The sequence below is a fragment of the Rana temporaria genome, chromosome 1 (assembly GCF_905171775.1).
Source record: "Rana temporaria chromosome 1, aRanTem1.1, whole genome shotgun sequence".
In the NCBI taxonomy this organism is placed as follows: Eukaryota; Metazoa; Chordata; class Amphibia; order Anura; family Ranidae; genus Rana; species Rana temporaria.
The window spans coordinates 347,596,348-347,613,638 of NC_053489.1; the positions used below are offsets into that span (position 1 = coordinate 347,596,348).

Genomic DNA, 17,291 nt, shown 5'->3' on the forward strand with positions numbered 1-17,291 from the left:
CAAGATAATAACAAAGAAATATCACAAAAATCTTCACGGCCAAAAAAAATAATTTCTCCAACATCATCGCAAATGCCCTTAACCGCCCCCGAGAACTCTTCAAGCTGGTCACTCAGACTATGAATCCAGCTTGTTTAGAGGCCCCCAATTCTGATTCACAAGAATTTTGCAACGAGTTATCGGATTATTTCATTAATAAAATTGAAAAAATCTATGAAAGTATTCAGCAAAATGGAACCCTCACCAACTCCCCCCCAAATCACAAACCTAATACCCACATAAATCCGCCGCAATCGCCAAAATTCACTCTAAAACCCATTTCCATCAATGCCACTAAAAACATCATCGGGACTCTGCGTAATAGCACAGCACCCAATGATATCATCCCCACTAAACTGCTGAAAGAAAGTGCCGATATACTGGCACCAGCTATCACACAGCTCATTAACCAATCATTCAAGGAGGGCATGGTGCCCACCTTGCTAAAACAAGGTACAATAAAACCAATAAAAAAAAAAAACTACCCTCGACCCCAAAGACCCAAACAACCGGAGGCCCATAACACCTCCAAATGTCTTCTCCAAGGTAATGGAGAAAGTAGTTTGTACAACAGCTGCAACTGCATTTAGACACCCATAAATTACTCGATCCGTTTCAATCAGGCTTCCGTCCGGGTCACGGAACAGAAACGGCGCTGCTCAAAATATGGGATGATGCTCTAGAGGCCGCAGACGAAGGAGAATCTTGTCTCCTGATACTGCTGGACCTAAGCGCGGCTTTTGACACTGTAGAATACGGACTACTACTGGCTAGGCTAGCTGAAGTAGCCGGAGTAGCTGAATGTGTTTTACCCTGGTTCTCCTCCTTCTTGGAAAACCGATCACAAATAGTGAAACTGGGGTCTTTCACTTCTGAAAAACGTACGGTGTCATGCGGAGTCCCTCAGGGATCTCCCTTATCGCCCGTATTGTTTAATATCTATCTTCGCCCTCTCTTTGAAATCATCAGTAACCATAAGTTACTTTACCACTCCTATGCAGACGACACACAACTGTATTTCCGCATCTGCAACAAAAAGGATCATTCTCTTGGACTAGAGAAATGCCTCACTCTAATAGATAACTGGATGACAAACAGTTATCTTAAACTCAATGGTTCGAAAACAGAACTTCTCCTGTTTCACACTAACCGGAAAAATCACCCCGCGTCAACATGGACTCCCCCACCCATTCTGGGTAAAACTATCACCCCTAGCACCAAAGTCAAAAGTCTCGGAGTCATTTTCGATACCTACATGACAATGGATGCACAAATAGGGTCAGTAGTCAGCGGATCCCATCATCTGCTGCGCCTACTACGCAGACTCGCGCCCTTTATCCCGAAAGAGGACATTGCAGTCGGGGTGAGAACAATCATCAATTCCAGACTCGACTACGCAAATGCCCTCTATCTAGGACTCCCCAAATACCAAATCACTCGTCTGCAAGTCATTCAAAATACGGCCGCTCGACTAGTGACTGGGAAAAAACCATGGGAATCAATCTCACCTTCACTGAGATCCCTTCATTGGTTGCCAGTAAAAGACAGAATCACTTTCAAGGCACTCTGCCTAATACATAAGTGTATTCAAGGCAACGCCCCCCAATATCTATGCGAAAAAATAAAAGCCCATAACCCCAATCGCATTCTGCGATCCACCAATCAAAACCTCCTCCAGATACCCAAGGCCAGATACAAGTCTAAAGGAGATCGAAGATTTGCAGTCCAGGGACCTCGCCTGTGGAATGCACTACCAACCACCATCCGACTGGAGTCGGACCACTTGGCCTTCAGGAGAAAGATTAAAACCCATCTCTTCTGAGGTCAAGGGGTTCCTTACCCATGAAATGGATACAGCTCCCAGAGGCGATTCAGTTCGCATGTGTTGCGCTTTACAAGTGTCTCTCTCTCTCTCTCTCTCTCTCTCTCTGCCAGTGTCATTTACACAGTAATCGGAGCATTTTTATAGCAATGGTCGCCGTATTAATAGCAATGGTCCCAAAATAGTGTCAAGTGTTCGCCATAATGTCGCAGTCACGATAAAAATCGCTGATCGCTGCCATTACTAATAAAAAGAATTTATAAAAAAAACACCATAAATCTATCCCATATGTTGTAGACGCTATAACTTTTGTGCACACCAATCAATATAAGCTTTTTGCGAAAAAAAAAATATATATATATATATATATTTGGGGGGGGGGGGGGGGGATATTTATTATAGCAAAAAGTAAAACATATTGCTTTTTTTTTTTCAAAATTGTAGCTTCTTTTTGTTTATAGCGCAAAAAAATTAAAACCGCAGAGGTGATCAAATACCACCAAAAGAAAGCTCTATTTGTGGGGGAAAAAAGGACGTTCAAGCGACGCAGTGCCATATAGCAAAAAATGGCCCGGTCATTGGGCAACCAATTGGAGGACATTTATACTTTTTTACATTTAGTACCCTTACCCATAGCAACAGACAAGACAGAGCTTTTTCAAGGATAAGTTCGCCTTTTAAAAATTAATGTGGCAATATTAAATCTCAGTATAAATGATTTCCCCTATGCTGCACCGAAGAGTGGCTACTGCCATTTTGCTGGCAGGTTGTTTGACGATCACCAGGCACTGGAGGGGAGCTCAAACACTCAATTTATCATTGGTCATAAACACCATCCACTCAATCTGGGAGCCTTCGTGTCGGAGGCACGCACAGTCACATGCGGAATCCCTCAAGGATCACCCCTGTCGCCCGTGCTCTTCAACATCTACCTCGGCCCACTCCTCAAAATCATCAGCAAACAGGACCTGCTCTACCACTCCTACGCCGATGACACTTAACTTTATTTTCGCATCACTAACAAAATAGACCAATATCACGGACTAGAAAAATGCCTCACATTGATACATAATTGGATGAAGGAGAGTGCCCTCAAACTTAATGGATCCAAAACAGAACTTCTCTTTCTACATGCAAACCGAAAGAAATGGGATGGTATAGGATGACTTTGACACCGCCTACCATTCTTGGACAAACCATCACCCCAAGCAACAAAGTCAAAAGCCTCGGAGTCATCTTTGACTCAGACGTGACTATGGACGCTCAAATAGGATCAATAGTCCGGATCTCACTATCTGCAGCAAGCAGAGAACAAACTCATCCTGTTCATCCCAGAAGAGGACACAGCCTTGCTGCTGTGTTCTGGACAACAGGGGAAAAAAACCTGGGAATACATCACCCCGGCCTTGAAGACTCTCCACTTGTTATCCGTAAAGGATTGGGTTACATTCAAAACCCTCTGCCTCACCCACAAATGCACACAAGGAAACGTGCCTCAATATTAATGCGAGAAAATTAAAATGCTACACCACTAATCTGGCCCTCCGATCAACAAATCAAAATCTCCACATCCCAAAGTACCGCTACATATCTGAAGGAGAATGAAGATTCGAAGTCCAAGGACCACGGCTATGGAATGCTCTACCCATGAACATCCGCATGGAAGAAAACCATCAGGCCTTCAGGAAAAAACTTAAGACCCACCTCTTCTGAAGGACCTGGACGAAATGGGACAAAGCGCCTTGAGGCGATTCAGTTCGCATTTGTAGCGCTATACAAGTTCTTCACTCACTGACACTAAATCTATTCCTTTTGAGAAAAGTCTTTTAAAGCCGCTTGGCAAGATTGGTCCTCCTGGTGTACTCCCATTACAATACTAATGTGAAAACCTGATGTATATTGATAATTTGAACACCTATGTCAGTGATGGTGAACCTATGGCACGAGTGCCACAGCTTGCACGGCGAGCCATCTCTGGGGACGCCGTGCCGGCGGCCGCCACAGACTTTTTGTTTTATAATATTATTGAGTCTAATGACTCCGCTCGTCACCGCTTAGTCTCTCCTCCTACCTAGGGTGTATGTGACTGTAGGTCTGGCTGGGGCGCAGCACCGCCCACTCGTCCTGACTCGTGCAGTGCCAAGTCATCTCTGAGGGAGGGGCTTGGGAGTCTCTGTGGAGTGTCAGGCAGCACAGGTCACTGTGGGAGAACAGGAGGACAGACCCTATAGGAGCCAACTGGAAGGCAGCTCGCCTCAAGCCCACTGAGTCTGTCAGTGTCTGCTGAGAGTGAGACTGACTCTGAGACTGTGGTGCAGAGTAAGTTAACTCATGTGCAGTGTGGACTCACTGGTCACTGGAGTGGACTTGGCACTTCAGCAATAGCCTGGGACAATCACAGGAGGGAGGGAGGGACTGGGTGGTCTAATCTGGCACTGGGGTCTGCCTGGGGGTCAGTGCAGTGGCTGCCCCCAGAGTGGTAGAAAAAGCACAGAGCTGAGGAGGAAACAAGGAAAGAAGGTGCTGCTGGCCTGGGTACCTACCTAGGTGTCTTTGCATGTGAGATCGATAATAATGATTGCATGAGCTCATTCAGGAAAACATGGGCTGCTGAATCACAAATTTGCAGAAACTGCAGGTCTGATACAGTAACAAACAAAGCAGTATGTTTGCAGTCTCTCATCCACTCTTGTCGTATGTCTGATGGGAAAGCCGCAATCCTGCTCAAAGACGGGGAAAAGTTCAGTCAGGGGACAGGAGGCTGAATGTGAGTAGATGGAGACTTCCTTTGAGGTAAAATAAGGGATGGAGGCTGCGCTTGAGGTGACAGATGCTGTCTAACGGTTTATCCCAAGCAGTCTTTATATAAATGTTTATTTTAAATGTATTTGTACTTGTAGAACTAGGCCAGAGAGTAGACGGAGTTTTTTTTTTTAATGGTTTTATTTGAAGTGTACCTTGGTGTCCTTCACTAAGGTCTGTACTTTGGAAAATGTCCACCACAGCCTTGGTCCATGTATGTCTTTTTCAAAGTGCCGTTTGGCACTTTGAATTTTTTTTTTTGTGTTGCAGTTTAAGCACACAGGCTCAAAAAAGGTTTGCCATCGCTGACGTATGTTAACCACTTGCCGACCGCTGCATGCTGATATACGTTGGCACAATGGCAACGGTGGGAAAATGGGCGTACAGATATGTCCCCTTTAATTTTTTGTGTAGCGGGCGCCCGCCGCATCCTCTGTGAGCGTGCCTGCGGGCCCAGCGAACTCTTCTAACCCACAGTTAGAATCACTCCCTAGGACATACTTAACCCCTTGATTGCCCCTTAGTGTTTAACCCCTTCCCCCGCAAGTGTCATTTACACAGTAATCGGTGCATTTTTATAGCACTGATCGCTGTATAAATGACAGTGGCCCCAAAATCGTGTCCAATGTGTCCGCCATAATGTCGCAGTCATGATAAAAATCGCTGATCGCCTCCATTACTAATTAAATTATTTTAAAAAAAATGCCATAAATCTATCCCGTGTTTTGTAGACGCTATAACTTTTGTGCAAACCAATCAATATACACTTATTGTGAAAAAAATTTTTTTACCAAAAATATGTAGAAAAATGCGTATCGGCCTAAAATGAGTACATTTTTTATATATTTTTTGTGGATATTTATAATTGCAAAAAAGAAAATATTGCTGCTTTTTTTTTTTTTTTTAAATTGTCACTCTTTTTATGTTTATAGCAAAAGAGGTAATCAAATACCACCAAAAGAAAGCGCTATTTGTGGGGGGAAAAAAGGACGTCAATTTTGTTTGGGTGCAATGTCGTACAGTCGCCCAATTGTCATTAAAGGGGTGGTTCCCCTAAAAATAAAATGTTGACATCGCATTTAGCAAATAAATTACAGTTAGAATCGGGTTGTTTTATTTAAAAAATACCTCCGTACGTATCGTTTCCATTATTCGGTCCCACCGCCACTTCCGGGTACGATGCAGGTGGTGGGCGTTCCTAATTGATTGACAGGCATCCGAACGACGCATCCATCGCGTCACGAGATGCCGAAAAAAGCCGAACGTCGGTGCGGCTCTATACGGCGCATGCGCACCGACGTTCGGCTTTTTCCGGCATCTCGTGACGCGATGGATGCGTCGTTCGGATGCCTGTCAATCAATTAGGAACGCCCACCGCCTGCATCGTACCCGGAAGTGGCGGTGGGACCGAATAATGGAAACGATATGTACGGAGGTATTTTTTAAATAAAACAACCCGATTCTAACTGTAATTTATTTGCTAAATGCGATGTCAACATTTTATTTTTAGGGGAACCACCGCTTTAAAGCGACACCGTGCCATATCGTAAAAAGTGCTCTGGTCAGGAAGGGGGTAATTTCTCACGGTGCTGAAGTGGTTAAGGTTCTATCTATGTACGTTGGATGCTATGGACACTGTTACCCTGTGAGGCTCTCTAATTGTTTTTCTCTCCTTGTTCTTGCTCATCTGCTCTGCAGTTGCAGTCATTTTGTATTAAATCTTTATTAAAGATACATGTAACATGTTCCCACAGGTGAACTTATCTTTTAATACTTTGCATGAGGTTTGCTGAAATTGGTACCTATGCTAAAAGGTCCTTACACCATATGTTTCTGTTAGGCTCAGTGATTTAGTACAGATTTTTTTTTTTAAATACCACTGCTGATTTTTTAATTTATTTTTTCTTGCAGGGAATGGCTTTACATAAAAAAGCTGCAGAGGACAGACTGGCAAGCACAGGATCAGGACAGTCATTTCTTGCAAGGCAGCGGCAAGCTACAAGCTCAAGAAGGTCTTACCCAGGACACGTCCAGTCAGCCACAGCGAGGTAGAAGACCCTTAGGCCGGAAAATCTGCATCATACCCTTATGTTGCACATAACTGCATTTCAGGAAATGTCACCAGTGTGCTTTTAAGCTTCTTACCTTTTTTAAAATGTTTTGTTAGATTTGTTTGTCCTATTAATGTGTCCATTTTAAGTTGCTTTGACTGTGCCAAATTTTTTAGCCCAGAACATCATAAATGTTTTTTACGTAAACTTTAATTCAAGAGCAAAGAACAATACTTTTTTTTTTTTTTTTTTTTTTTTACGTGTCTCTTTGGTGTAATCTAATGGAGAACGCAAACTGGCAGTAAAAACTTGCCTATGTGTAGATGATGTTTATGTTTAATGTATACTTTAAACACCACAGTGCTATGAGGACAATTACTGTTAACTATCTCAGACTCCTGGACCTACCTAGGCAGGACTTTCACAGAGCAGCAGTCACAGATGACGAAAAATGTAACCATATGAAATGCATGCAGTGAGGCTTCATTTGAAGGGTATTCTGTGCTCTGCAGGCCTTTGTCTCTATGTGGCCTGATGACGTATACATACAGTCAAGATAACTTTTGTATACATAGTGGTCGTCGGCTCTGGACATCTTGACCCATTTCTTTTGTACATATTCTTACCTTGGATGTAGATACATGCAAGCATGTGCCCAGTCTTCAGTGTGGTATCTCTTAATGTGTTTAAAGAACATAGACTGGTTGGACTGAATCCAGCACTGCCCATTATATGCACAGAATGTGTATTTTTCAGGAATATGTACATAATAAAGTGCTGCATTTTGGGTTGGCTGGGAGGTTGCCCATTGCACTAGCAACCTGTGAGAATACCCTGTACTGTACGACCACTTAAATACCCCACACAGGTTTGTGAATGGAAATTGCATTTAATTTTGCGTTCCCTTTTCAGTTTTCTGCCGCAAGGAAATAATTATTTCAAACAAATTGGTGATTGTAATCCCTTTTTAGAAAATCAAAGAAACAATAGATTGAGAAAAAAAATGTAAATTTTTTATCTTGCTACTTGCTTACATATTTGTTTATGTGAAGTTTGTGCCACTATATGTAGTATTTAAGTAGTCTACTTGAGAAAGTATTCATGAATGTCAAAGTAGCACTTTACATGGTTGAATGCATCTTAAATGTTTGAGTTCTTAACATTGTAAATGGCCAAATGCTGTTTACCTGTTTTAGCCACTTTAAGTTTATATATTTTACTTGTGCTTAGTGCAGGAGACAAGTTTTTAGAAGGTTGTGTTTTTAAGGAAATTTAAAGTGGGTCACTGGAAGTGCACTGGTTGCTACAGTTGGTTACTTTTTTATGAAAACTGAGCCCTAAGCTGTGTGTGCGCGACACACTGATTATAAATTACAATGATAACACACAAGTAGCAGATTTTCTTTTATATCATGAAATTGAAAAAGGGTGTCAATTAAGTTTAATTACCTTTTTGGAGTTGTCCTTGCCGTTTTTCTTTTCTATACAAAAAGAAATGCAAGGAAAGCGAAATGTTTTTTTAGTGGGGGCAAAACTAAGGCACTTAAGGCCTCATGCACATTGCTGCTGTTAAACTCGTGTGTGTGTTTTTTTTTTTTTTTTTTTTTTTTTTAACTTCCCCTAAACTCCCCTCTGTTATACTATGTGTCCATGCACACATGGACGTTTTGTAGCCATTTATCAGCATGGGAGTTTATGGGCTGTCACATTCTAGAGCAGTTCTTCTGACCACAAAGAAAGCTGACTGCTCATAAACACGCATAAACTCTAGGCACATTTAGCACTTCAGTGTCTATTTCAATGGCCAGAATAAATGAAAGTTCTGGCCAATGAAATAAACTCCCAAACTCTGATAAACTCACCTAGACTATTTTGAAAAAATGCAGCTTAGGTGAGTTTTTATACCTCTGATTTTTCTCCTGTCGGGATAAACGGAGTTCCCAAGAAACCAGTGTGCATGAGGCTTAAGAGTATCTGCACACATTTTGCAGCATAGTTTCCTAGAATTATCAGCAATGAGTCAAAACAAGGCGGGAGACTGCATCTAATCAGGTGACTGAAGTCGCTGAAATTGATTGCAACAGGAATGACTGCTTGACTTAGTAATTTACTATTGATTTAATGACATTGATTTAATGACAGAGATGTATGTGTGAAAACCCACACGCTTAGATGCTTTCCAAATTTCTCTCCTTTTGAAATTTTTGGAAAAGTATTGACTATATATGACTTGTCTTTAGTGGGCATTGAGCCATTTTTCTATCTGGTAACATACCTGGAGCGGTCCTTTTTTTTGTTTTTTTGTTTTGTTCATATCTTTCTATGCTATATACAAGGCAAAAACCAAGCAAGTTCATATCGCACATAGCAGTATGGGAACGACATGAATGAATATTTATGTACATACTCTTAAAGGGGTTATCCACCTGAAATTGATATTTCTTCTTTGTAATGGACAGTGGGTTGAAATGCCTTCTTTGGAACACCACCCCTATAATCTTCTTTGTAGGGTTTCACAGTTGTAGGATGTTGATGAGGGTGACCCCCCCCCCCCCCCCCCCACGCCGCCTCATGGAACAATTGTGTTCTCAGCAGGGGAAGTGGTCACCGCCAGTAGAATACAGTGATTACTGCTAGCAGCGATCAATAATCTCATGTAAAGTCAGACGGCCTGGTTTTACCCAAGTTGATAGATTGATCAACTTGGATACATTCAGCCTGCCCATACATAGTCTGAATCTCAGTTGGACCCTGTTGAAATTCAAACCTTGTATGACTGGCTTTAGTACCAGGAGAATCCAGCAGTGACAGTGAGTTAATCACCTGATAAAGGAAGTTATTAGGGAATATATAGTATAGCTGTATCCATGTGTGACTTTCTTCGAATAACTTTATAATAAACAATAGAAGTAGTGTATTGTTAACTGCAAATGGGCAGTTTGTAGCAGGGTATAATACCTCTTATTCAACTGATGATTTATTGCTTTAATGTTTTTGACAATGTATTTCCTTTTTGAAGTACTAGAAAGCTTGCTAAATCATTTTAATGGAACTTTTTTTACTCTTGCAATAATGAATCAGATCAATGAAAGTGAATGCAAAACAGCATTTCATTTTGGATAATAGTGATGCACGGAGGTGACATATGTACAATGCTCTTATTCAAGATGGTAGAGCAGTTACCTTTTCCAAAGCTTCCATGTATTTACAAGTAGACATATGATGTTTAAACTGATACTAAAGGCTTGTCTTGTTTTACCTAAAATATAATAATGGGCTTTGCGCAGAGCATCCCCATACCTCATCTTCTGGGGTTCCCTGCAGGCGCTCTCCCCTGAAGTCACCTATGTTATGAGAAATGTGGAATCCGCTATTGCTGATTTTTTTCTGAAAATACTAATTAACCAGCTTTTAAGATGTCCTACCAAAGATGGCTCCCATAACCAGATGATACTTCTGTATTTGAAGGTTAATGTTATGTGTTGATATCACAATGGGGGCTTTATTGCACATTAAAAGGTCTAAATGTAAAATTCTTGTAAATTGATCAGGATGGATGAAATGGGGAATACACTGGTCATAAGTTCTAAGCTCCTGAGTTACAGCATTGACAAGGATTATAGTCTTAAAATAAAGAAATGCAATAGGCCCAGAAAAGACATTGTCAACCAGACCTTCCACTGATTGTAGTTATAGTAAATAGTTTGGAATGACAAGTTGCCTTTAGGGCATACCTATACATGGGATTTTGATCGCTCCATTAGGAATGCTAAGAATCAAAGTCCTATCTTCAATGAATGTCAGGTAATTTATCCATAGAGAGTGACTCATATCTTGCTTAAGAAAAATAGACACAATGCCTTCACTGTTTTCCTGACATAAAAATTAAATTTTATTGTGTCAGTTGACAGTGTAATTTCTTGTATGGATAATCCTAAACTGTGAGATTTTTTGGTTGAATCTTTTGACATTTATGCTACATAAGTGTATACCTTACATCAGCTGGTTCACTTTATTGTCTGCACAGCTGAGAAGTGGTACATTAGCACAATGAAGATATGTTACCTGGTGCTGGTGTAGTATCTTATACTTTATTTTTTACCACGCAATAACAAAAAAATTAAATCTATTGAAACCGTAAACCTGGCACAATATACAGCACAATAGCCTGATGCAGGGATGTTTGCCACCTTAAAAAATGGAAGACATCATCTGGGTACAAGAATAAAATGTAGACACAATTAACTTTTAGATCTGTGTATAGGCATGTAGGTGTGATATCTGTTGGATATCACAGGGGCCCGTACAGCCTACTATGCTTCAGGAGCGATCATTGCCGATTGTTCACTGTTCTTTCTGGAAAGTAGGGGGTCTGTACATATGAAAAATTTACTGACCCCCCCCCCCCCACACGCTCTGAAATGAGCCCTCCTGTGTGCCGTTGGCAGCTCTCAATGGTAGGGAGAGGAGGCGGGAAGGCAATAGCGCTGCAAGGAAAAGGATACACAGGGGGGGCCTGGACAGTGTGGAGGTGCATATGCAAGACCTGATTCCCCTGCAGAGCGACCAAAGGGAGGGAGGAACCGGCAGAGCTACAGGGGGGAGCCAAAAAAGGATTGGTGTCCGCAATAAGGCAGTATGATGGCCTTCCCGGTTGGCAGGTGCCAGGGCCCCAATTTTAAACTCAATACTGCCTCATCTGTGGCAGCGTCTGTAGGCATTGGTGTAATAGTACATGGTGGGCAGGTAACCTAGACTCGGACCAATGTTTTGGAGTGGATGATTGGCGTCCCACTAATGTTGCCTAACAGGGAATCTCTGGTATGCAGGAGGAACAAACCTAGACCTAGAAGAGTTCTTGAGAAAGGGGTTGGGGGAACCTCCTTCAGAGGTTATCTTTATACTTTTTTATTTAATACTATGTACAGAATAACCATAAGACCAGTGTGTAGGACTTTGGAATCCTGCAAATGGGATGATCTTTTTGCAACCGTTTTATAAAGCAAAATATATTTCATCAAGCTGTCCTAAACCATGTGCTGAGAAACATAGAAGACAATAAGAGGAAGGATAACCTGAAAGGCTAGGTGGAAATGTGGTAAACAAGCACTCAAAGCTGTTAAGGCCTATGGGTGTAATTTATTATAGTGTCTAAAGTGTCGCTTTCTATACAGGGGAGTGTTTTATCAATGAATTTCTGTTATTTCTTTCTTATTAATACATTTTCCTTACTATTTATTTGCAGTGATGTGATTGCATGATCGCGGCATGGTTTTGCAGTCAAATACTGCTCGTTGCATGAAAATTATGTTTGGACGTCCTAACCTGCAGACTAACAACTTCTTTAGGGGTTGTGGTTTACCACTGCTTGTTTTCTTACATTTAATGCTTCTACGTTAAGCCATCCATACTGTTTTCACATCCTGATTTTGCAGGTATTGTGTATTTTACTTTTTAATTTACTAATAACCGCTTATATGTAATAACAGCAGCCTATCATGTGAGCCACATTCTGGTTAATTAAAGGTGTTGGGTAACACTGTGTGTTCTAACTGTGGTCTTCAGGAACAGTTAGTAGGCCATGTTTTCAACACCAAATTTTCATTGAGGAGGAAGTGCAATTAGAGACCACCCTAAACTAAAAAAAAAAAAGCGCCTAGATTCTAAAATGTATTAGAACCTTAACAAAGACCTCATCACTTAGTACCCAGTCATGCTCAAATGTCATTCTCATGTTGTAAGATATTAAAAAAAAAAAAAAAAAACACATTATACTGAATGCAGCAGAGCAAGCAAGACTTCTGCTGTTGAAGTTGTGCTAGGGTAGAACAAAGTCAGGAATGCTAGTGAAAAAAGCGTCCTAAGGTCATAGGGATATATCCAATTAAAGAACTACAACAAATCTTATACCAGTGGTTCTGTGAATAAAGCTGAAAAAATTGCTACAGTCCTAAGACTTTAATTGGAAAAAGGCATAAAAAGTCGATTTTACGTGAAATACCTGGTGACTAAAGCAATTGACAAAAACATTTCCAAAGTGGTACCAATTCTACTAAAATTATAATTGTTTTTCCATTTTCTTGGTTCTATAGACACCTTCTGAATACAAGCCTTCAGTAATTCAGGCCATGGCTGCCTACATGCTTGGAAAAGCAGAGTGTATATATGACCACATAACAAAATGACAACCCAAAACAAGCTGGAGGGATATAGATGATCAATTCTTGTTTTTTTAATTTTTTGTTGTATAGCACCCTCTGATATTTTTAATTTTTATTTTGTGCATATGCCTGTTACAACATTTTGTTTACATAGTAGCATTTCTTAAAAAAAATAATAAAAAAAAAATATATATATATTTTAAGTTATGATACTGCCTATTGTATGTTATTATAACAAGTTATTGATTGACTTTTTTTTCCCCCAATATTCTATGTAATTAATTTGCATATACTGGCTGCCTTGGCATTTATTTAAATAAATTGTGCTCATACTTTAATATATTTCTACGTAACACCGATTTATATTTATATCCACGCATTTGTATCTAAACAGGGAGCCGAAGGCTCTAATTTTGTTCCCATTTTTATTGTATAGTATAATTAAACTTTTTATGACAGTATTATGTATAGAACCACGAGACTTGATGTTAAATTCTTTTATGTTGTGTAAGCTTTAAGGTGAGTTTTGCTTAAAGTAAGTTTTTTTAAGTTTTTTTTTTTTTTTTTTTGGCTGTATTCAGAGATATTTTGAGACCTCAGCTACAAAGGCAGTGTTTTTTTTATTTAGATTTTTTTTTTTTGCTCAGTCTAATGACTAAAATCACTTGTGATCAATTACTGAAGAGTAGCGGTTAATCGCTAACTGATGGAACGGTGGAAGGATTATGGTTTTAGCTGTCATAATTGCAAACTATACAGTGTGCCATTATACGCTACTATGTAGCTTACTTCTAGGGAGCCATTTAATTTGCTACTCGTCTATTTTACTAGTTTTAGTGAGAATTGCCCATGTAGCTTCGAGCTACATGCACTGTTTTAAGTCTCATTCATATGGGCGCTGAGACCCATCCTCTGATCTGTGAATCCACCTTGGAGCTGCTTTTAGGCAGCCTACAGAAGTGGATGCAGATGCAGCGACTGCACGGGCACAGTCGAATGTCAAAATGTAACATTCGGGCAGGAGTGCACAGATCTGAATGCAGACAGTGTGGAGGAGATTTACTAAAACTGGAACACTCAGAATCTGGTGTAGCCAATTGGCTTCTAACTTCCGCTTGTTCAATTTAAGCTTTGACAATAAAACTTGGAAGCTGATTGGTTTCTATGCAGAGCTGCACCAGATTTTGCACTCTGGTACAATTTCCCCCTGTGTGTAGCCTCCAAGAATCAAAATAGTAGTTGCTGTCAGTTTTTTCAGGCTGATCTGAATGCTCCATGTACCTCCATGGAGCGTCAGATGTCAGCGGTGACATGTCCGCTGACACCCGATCGGCCCCGATCCCATTCTCTCCGCTAAAATGTGACGGACCCAAACCCTATTTTGCATCCGTCTGGCGGATTGGATTGGCTGAAAACGGACGGTTAGTTTTCATCCGATTTCCCCCCCCCCCCTCCCCATAGAGGAGAGCGGAGATCTGACTGGCCTCTCTGCACAGTGTGCAGTGACAGACCTGTCCTCTGCCGGCTCAGCAGGGACCAATGCAGCAATCCCCGCTGAGCAAGCGGATATCCAAAAATGGATCTTCCCGGGATCCGCATGTGTGAAAGAGGCCTGAAACTAAAGAGGATTGATAGATCTGTTTAACCACTTGGACCATATTGCTGGTCAAAGACCAGAGCACTTTTTGAGATTCGGTCGTGCGACGTGGCTCTCAAACAAAATTGGTGTCATTTTTTGCCCACAAATAGAGCTTTCTTTTGGTGGTATTTGATCACCCCTGCGGTTTTTAGTTTTTGCGCTATAAACCAAAATAGAGCGAAATTTAAAAAAAAAATTATATTGTTTACTTTTTGCTATAATACCCCCCCCCCCCAAAATTTTTATATATATATATATATATATATATATATATATATATATATATATATATATATATATATATATATATATATATATATATATATATATATACAATTTTTTCGGTACTGCGACATTATGGCGGACATTTCGTACTCTTTTGGGACCATTGCCATTTTTATAGCGATCAGTGCTATTAAAATGCATTGGATTACTATAAAAATGCCACCGGCAGGGAAAGGGTTAACACTAGGGGGTGGGAAAGGGGATAAGTATGTTCCCTGGGTGTGTTCTAACTGTAGGGGGGGGGTGGACTCACTAGGGGAAATGACTGATCGATGTTCATACATTGTATGAACAGACGATCAGGCATTTCTCCCCTGACAGGACCTGTGTGTTTACACACAGAGCTCCCGGTCCCCACTCTGTAACGGGCGATCGCGGGAGCCCGGCGGCGATCGCGCCCGCTGGGGACGGGAGTCGGGGGCGCGCGTCCCTATTGGCTGCTGGGCGAGGTGACGTATAGCTACGTGCTCTTGCCCAGCAGAGCCGACCTGCCGCCGTATAACTGTGGGGGCTGGTCGGCAAGCAGTTAAACCCATTTTTGATGAAAAGAGAACAAATGTTGATTATTTGATTTTTTTTGTTTTTCCTAATATTTTGGTAAATCTCTGCACAAGAATAACGAGCAGCCCCAGTGTTCCAACTTGGAGTAGACTCATACTAAAAGTTTAGCTGACTAATTGAGATTAATTGGTACAGTATGCAAAAAAGCAATATGTAACAAAGTAGTTTAGTATATATTTACTAAATGGGTGTAACAGGGCACTTCCACATGACCGTGCCTAGACATTCTGGTATTCTAGATGCACCATATCTGGAATATTCATGCCACTCTTTCTTCTGATTACATTGGTGTCCTCGGGGTCAGTTCTAGAAACAGGAATAACTACTATGGGGCAGTAGATGAAAAAGTGGGCTAGAGAGCAGCTGCAGGAAGCTTATTTAAAGTTCTATGAAATTCACAGATTTGTCTCGCATTGTATGAAGGAAAGGGTTGCTTGAGTCTGTTCACATTGCCCAACCATTTCATGTAATGGTATGAAAACCATGTCCTGTATTTCAAGCAAAGCTGTCTTTTTTTTGTTCATGCTTGCCCACCATTTACGTCTGTTGCGCAACCCTTATGAAAAGTAGTGGTGAGTCTTGGCACTACAGATAATGGGCAGATGTCTCCCAGCTTTTCACTTTCGGAAAGACATCTGTGGCTAGCCAAATATTGTTCAAATTAGTTGCATACATGGCAAAATTGTAATAGAGGCAGTACAGTAAAAAACACTGTCTAGCATTTGAATGATCTTAGTTTATTACGCAATTATGCTACATCGGAAGTTGTTAAGTCTTCTAGTATAAGGGGTCAGATAAAATGATTGCATTTGCTACAGATACAACTGTGACTCAAGTCTGAAAAAGCCCTGTTATTATGGAAGACTTCATGCAGAAGGAGCTTTGTGATATACGGCTACTTTGGAATGTCAGTGCTTCTCAAAATTTGTAAATTGAAAATTCCACCCAAGGTTCACAGTTATTACTGACCTAGAGTCATTTAGTTTTAGGAATTGACTATAGAGGCTTAGTGAAATATAGCTGCAATTTCCGTCCACTTAGGAGTGCTTAGAGCATTTATATTGTAGTTCCATATACAGTCATGCATAATGGATTAGGGCTGCCTCTCAAGCATTGTTCCTTGGTGTTCTTCTCTTATTTTGGCCTCCGATTGGGTATTATCTAGACCTAAACTGTCTTGGAATACATTTTCTGTAACAATTCAGCCTCTGCGGTCAGCAGTACTTAGCAAGGGATGTTGCAATCAGTAGTATGGAGATTCATGTATATATGATGAATGGTTATAATTTTGAACATAAAATGTAAGTTTTTTTCCACACAATTCTTCCAGTGTAAACAGAAGTGTACTTTTGTTAAGGAACTTGTAAATAAACTATTTTGAAAGAAATGTGCCTGGAATCTGCATCATAATAAAAATGTGTGTTTTTTGCCCAGCATTTATAATGTTCATAAACATAATGAAAAACCAACATAGCTGACAAAATACACCCCCTATTGAAACTCTTAATTGAAAATGACTTTAATTATACAAACACAACTTATGAGATTTTAGGATTTGGCTTAAATCTACGTTAACCATGAACATGTTTAAAGTGATTTCTAAAACCAGTATTTTAAAATGTACAGCTTTTTAATCAATTGCCTGGTAATGCTGCTATGAAGGCATATGTTCAGGCAGTTCCTGTTGTAGGGCCACCAAACTCTGTTACTGTTTCCCATGTGTGTTTCTGTGTTGTCACACAGATTTCTGATGGAGGCTACAAGTGGCTACAAGTTTTAACACACATTACACTGGCATGGTCACCATTCAGGAAACCCACCCTGAGAAATACCATGCAGTTATCACTGGAGTTCATGCATGCAGATATGAAGTGGCTGTAAATAGGCTGCAAGAGATTAGCAACACTGAAATGCAAAGGATCAAAAAGGTA

At 40.6% G+C, this 17,291-nt stretch overlaps 1 protein-coding gene across 7 annotated transcripts in view; it reads left to right on the forward strand.

Moving 5' to 3' along the window:
• The window catches only part of HOOK3 (hook microtubule tethering protein 3), a 121,824-nt gene extending 108,479 nt beyond the window's left edge, over nt 1-13,345 (forward strand). For 4 of the 7 annotated variants that reach the window (XM_040362263.1, XM_040362270.1, XM_040362292.1 and 1 more), the window contains 2 exons: nt 6,575-6,711; nt 12,807-13,345. In XM_040362263.1, coding sequence (XP_040218197.1) covers nt 6,575-6,711; nt 12,807-12,834 — 165 coding nt within the window. In that variant the 3' untranslated portion in view covers nt 12,835-13,345. Of the gene's footprint in view, nt 1-6,574; nt 7,502-11,959; nt 12,490-12,806 lie in introns of those variants that run through there. The other 3 variants (XR_005750854.1, XM_040362279.1, XM_040362311.1) reach the window with 3 other exon arrangements.
• Nucleotides 13,346-17,291: the final 3,946 nt, after the last annotated feature.